General features: G+C 39.2%; 1 protein-coding gene across 2 annotated transcripts in view; it reads right to left on the bottom strand.

Annotated features, from left to right (window-relative positions):
* LOC106530583 (netrin receptor UNC5D) overlaps positions 1-5,472 on the bottom strand; it is a gene marked incomplete at its 5' end in the record, with an annotated part of 100,116 nt that overhangs the window by 55,200 nt on the left and 39,444 nt on the right. For both annotated transcript variants that reach the window (XM_014026230.1, XM_014026231.1), the window contains 1 exon segment: positions 660-831. In XM_014026230.1, coding sequence (XP_013881684.1) covers positions 660-831 — 172 coding nt within the window.

Below are 5,472 nucleotides of genomic sequence, written 5' to 3'. Positions count from 1 at the left end.
TGTGTGTGTGTGTGTGTGTGTGTGTGTGTGTGTTTTGGTTATTTTTATGAAACAACTCATTTTCTTGTCTTGTTGAGACTGATAATGAATTGTTCCCTTCTGAGTGGTGCCGTCTGAGTGTAATTAGTTAATGACTCAATGAATGAATGATTTGAATAAATAAATTAATAAATCAAACTCTACATGATTTCTCTACAACAGGGAGCTGTCAGCAGACGTCACCAGGTGGAGATGAGCTGTGTGGTCCTGCAGTCGCTGGTGTGGAGTGGAGGATAAAGAGCAGCTGACAGAGAACCCGTCTGTAGAGGTGATGAGGACTCTGGGTTCTATCAGTGAGGAAGTCTTGACCAAATGTAACAAGTTATAGCTGGTCATTCTTTTTCTGTGACCACACTCAGATTGATAAGCAGGTACTTTGTGTCCTGGTATTCTTAAATTTGTCATCTTCTAAATGACTTCACTTCAAACACTGACAACAGAAACAGCTGGTTTTATTTTAGCACATCCAGTCAGAGCAGATAGAACCAGCTGACAGATCTGTCTGCTTTCTGCTTCCTGGACACCAAACTCTTCCTGCKGACATTAAGCTCTAAAGACAGTAAAAAGGACAGTGCAGGAGCTCTGTAACACAGTTGACAGGATCTGTCCCTGCAGCTCACCTCCCATTTRCTGTCCTGGGTTTTCCTCCTCAGCTGGATGTTCCAGTTCTCTGAGTCCACCTCGGCACAGTGGGCAACTGTCATGGCAACAGGGCAAAAGAGATCCATGCCTGGAGGACCGTACGTCACCTCTGGACCCAGGAGGATTTCACAGCTTCCCACAGTTTGGAGACTACACAACAGAAAAGCACAAACACACACAGAGAATGCAGTAAAATGCTACAGGAGTCACCTCAGTGGGTTTTCTGTTGGAATCTCACCAACACATTTTACAGCCTGTGCTAATAAGTAGTTCATGTCTCCTGGACATGCAGGTAAAACTCTCCATATCAAACATGTGTTCATGTCTATAAACCTGTTGTCTCTGCTTTTCTTCCCTCTTTGTGTTTCTGTAGTTAGAAAAACAAGAAACTAATGAACACAGGTTGGTCAAAACCCCAACACAGGTTTACTTCCAGGTCAGTCTGCCTCTGAATGGACAAGTCCTGGACTTCTGCTCTGAAGGTCCCGGCTGTTACCAGGGTCCTGCTGGATTYACTTCTAACCAAGCTCAATTACAGTTTTAAGGCTTTTGCACAGCTCAAAACCAGCTCATTAAAAACAGCTTAAAACAAACAGGTGAGTGCTGGCAGCAGAGGTCAGCTTTTAGATACAAACAAACAAATAAACAAGCAAAACAGAAGCTACTGTGTGTATATGTGTGTGTGCTAGTGTGTGTATATGTGTGTGTGCTAGTGTGTGTATATGTGTGTGTGCTAGTGTGTGTATATGTGTGTGTGCTTGTGTGAACATGTCTTTGTTACCTGGTGGGGATGATTTTTGATCATTTTCCTGGCACACAGCCTGGTGAGGACAAACTGTTCCTTATGGGGACAAAAGCCTGGTGCCCACTGAGGGAAATACTGTTGAATGGGTCAGGGGTTGGGTTTAGTCAAGGTTTGAATTGTGTTTAGGTTAGTTTTAGGGTCAGTACCTGTGAGGTTAATCATTATTCTCAGAAGTCAGAGCAGAACCCAGAAAGCCACATTTACACTAATAAGAACCTGACGTGTGGATCTAAGGTTGTGGATTTTTTGTGTGGCAATGAAGAAACCGAATCACGTCCAAGTGGGTAATGGAACAMAGTGCAGTGTAAACGATCAGATCATTTTTATTTAATGCCTGGTTTGCCAGGCATCTAGAAATCTAGCTCCATGTCTTCTTCAGGTTCTGAAAAAGTCTAAAAACTCTCTCCTGGTTTGTCTTCTTCAATAATTACTGAAGCCGTCTCCGTCACTTTAAATGGTTTTTGTGGCAGCCGTTCAGAAACAGTTCAGGCATAAAGAGCAGCGTGAGAGTAGCTTCCCCCTGCAGCCTCTGCAGCTACGTGCTGAGAGGAAGAGTCTCTGTGGWGCATTTAGTGAAAATGGAACAGACTGTTTTTTCAGCATTTTGGTTTTCTGTGATACGACCTTTTCATTAAAAACTAGATTAATAACGTGATACAAAGAAAGAAAATAATTATTCTTGTGCCACAACAATTCAAGTTAATTGTGTGTTCTGACTGATATAATTATTTTTCATATTTCTAAACACAAAACTTGACAAAAGAAATGTAAAAAAGCTGTGTCAAATGTATTAATTTATTCAGGAAACATATAAAAGGAGCTGACCCATCATCAGATCTGCAATGTTACTCTCATGTCAACAGTGTGCACACACAGAAAGGTTGAATGTGTCATTTTGGATTTTTAGTTGAACCCCAAAGTACAGACTGAAATAACTCTGTGATCCAAAGYACTGAAAGGGCAGCAAATATTTACAAAAAGTGGTACTGGAACAAGAAACATGAAGGGTTGTGGGAATACAACACAATACAACACAATGTAGTACAATCAGCAGATTAATTCAGATCAGGTGTGATGATACCTAAGGCTACACACAAAAAGAAACTGACTCCTGCTCATAAACGGCTGCATTAAGCCTGATGTGTGATTCAGCAGGTTCAATAAAAGAACCTATTGAAGCAGGAAACTGGGAGTTCCACACAGACACTATATCACAGCCTTACATCACATGCTGTACTGTCTGTCTGCTACAGGAAGAGCCCACTCCACAGAAATAAGCACCAATCTTTCTAAAACCCCTTAAAGCCACAGGCTTCATTGGTTCATGTGTCTGGAACAACAGAGTTGGGAGTAATTGTTGAAGGGGTGAGCAAATCGATCTAAATATAGATGGTATTAAWACAATTATGAGTGATACAAACATGATGATATCAATATTTCTGTTAWCACTTTATTTGATTTTTTCACAAAACRTGAAAAATAAAGTCAGTAGTGCAGAGTCAACATGGTTTGGAGTTAATCGTCAGTCAAAACCACTCATGCCCACGTTCACTGGAAGGTTTTGTAGTTTTTGACATTGTGTTGAAATTTTTGTTNTTGTTACATTGTTGCTTTTTTAACTGACTTTAATAGGTAAAAGGGGAATTATTTTATAAATTTTCTACCATTAACTTGTTTTATRTTTTGATGTAGTAAATACAGAACACTTTTATTTGCCTGTTCTGTGTTTTATAATAATCAGTTAACCAAAAGAAAAATCACATGAATTTTTTTTTGAAAAAAAAAAAAAAAGAATATTTAACAAACATGACGTTTCAACAGTCAACAGTCAGCATATCAACAGTCAGCCCTGTGTTTACTTGCTATAGAACTGATGCCAAGTTTCCCCATATCTCCCACCATTCTGAATGATGTGCAGCTGCTAGAGAATGTCTCCAGTGGAAGAATTGTTTCCAGTGATCACATGACCTGCTGGTACATGATGCCCAACTTATCCGGTTTAAAGTACCAGGGCTGCTGTTTGGACCTCTGGGCTGAAGGAAAACTAGGAGYCATGTTCTGGTATCAGTTAGTCCTCAACATGATGGGGTTCCTTCAAAACAGAGCCTTTCAGAGCAAGCTTTCATAGTTCCACATCAGTTAGGATGTACAAAGAAAATGTGCTTTGATCCAAGCTTGCACGCAGTTTCTTAAATCTGAATATTTTGGTGTGTATTTTGACTGAGTATGAAAGTATTGAAGCTGTACACTCTTTCGTATAAAGCCCCTGATTTGAGCAGTTCAGCTTTTTTCCAACTCAGAGTTACTGCTGAACTGAGGTCTTCTTTTAAAGGCCTGGAGAAAGTTATTCATGTTTTAATCACTCTGTAATTACCTRTAGAYTGGTTTACATAAATCATCTCTGCATCACATCCGAACCGTCCAAACTGCAGCAGCTGGGACAAACCAAGTGAGAAAATACACCTGTTTTTTCTTTATAGGCCTAATTAAAGTTGTATTATTACTTCATGCCCCACCACATWTAACTGATCATCTTCAACTTGACACACCTGTAAGAAGAATTCCAGCCCACCAGCCAGTTTCTTGTAGACGACTCAAAATCCAGATTAAAATCTGAAACAAAGGTCATCTTTGGTTCTGTCTCCCCTTCAATATGCCCAATTCAGACRTTTGAAATCTATTGAATACCTCCTAAAGACCCATCTGTTTATTTTTGTTTTTGATCAAAACACAGCAGAAGATTTTACATAGTTTATTACCCGTTTATTTTTGTTTTATATTTTAAAATGTCTCATATTGAGATGTTGTCTGGTWAAACTGTGAATCACTTTGATCAACCTCACTTGTTTTGAATGGGTTATACAATCTCAATTTCAATGAAATTGTTTTTCCTGTCCCAGCTTTTGTAGAACGTGTTGCAGCATTAAATACAAATCWGTTATAAATCATTAAAGTTTATTTCAACATTGAATAACAAGCCTTTGTATTGTATTCAGTTGAAAAAGCAACTCATTAATCCCAAAGGGAAATTAAATGTTGTAACTCGTATTATCCTGGTTTCTGATGTTATAGATACTGATGGCTGTGGGCAGGAAGGATCTCCTGTCTGTTTTACAGCAGATCTGAAGAAGCCATGACTGAAGACACTCTGTTGCAGTGTGGCAGTCTGATGAAGAGGATGCTCAGGGTTGTCCATCAAATAGTCAGAAARCCTGGCAGGGAGACGCTGGCTTGAGTCAGGGATATAATCCTGTAGCCATGTTTCAGCGAAACAATAATACTGTATTCTTGATACATTGGCTGGGTTCTTGTTAGGGCTTGGAGTTCATCCAACTGGTTCCCCAATGATCTCACATTGTCCATCATGCTCATTGGAAGAGATGGTTGAAATTTCTCCTTTACTCTCTCCTTTTTTGCTCCTGCTCTGCATTCACAAAGCCTCCTTTTCAACTCATTTCTATACATACAAATTTGTTGAAAATGATTTGCAAATCATCATATTGTTTTTATTTAAGTTTTACAACAGCCCAACTTCATTGGAATTGGGATTGTATAAAATACTGACAATGATATTGATAATAAGTCTAAAAGCCTGTCATGGGTTGGGGCTTGTGTCGTGGTTCATCTTGGCAAAGGAAAGATATTCCAGCAACATTTGTCACATCTCCTGATGCTCAGGTTGCTGCAGGTTCTGCCAGTCAGCAATCAGTTTACTCCCACTTCATCCCTCCAGCTTGGGGTCAGTCTCTTTTAGACGTACCTTCTGGATTTCAAATTCCAATTAGATTTAGATTTACCCTCAACATACCAAACACATGCAATGCAATTCTATACAACAAATTGCTATTTAATAGAGTGGAGAACACACGTGACTTAAGTGCAGATATATGACTACCCAGTCACTCTGCCACTTTAACTTATCATGCCAAATCTCTATCTGATTTGATTTGATTTATTTATTTAACAGGAAAAGATTATTAAAAATC

The sequence above is a fragment of the Austrofundulus limnaeus genome, unplaced genomic scaffold (assembly GCF_001266775.1).
Source record: "Austrofundulus limnaeus strain Quisiro unplaced genomic scaffold, Austrofundulus_limnaeus-1.0 Scaffold535, whole genome shotgun sequence".
Classification (NCBI taxonomy): domain Eukaryota; kingdom Metazoa; phylum Chordata; class Actinopteri; order Cyprinodontiformes; family Rivulidae; genus Austrofundulus; species Austrofundulus limnaeus.
The sequence above is the reverse complement of the archived record's forward strand: the minus strand, read 5'-3'. Positions and strand labels throughout refer to the sequence as shown.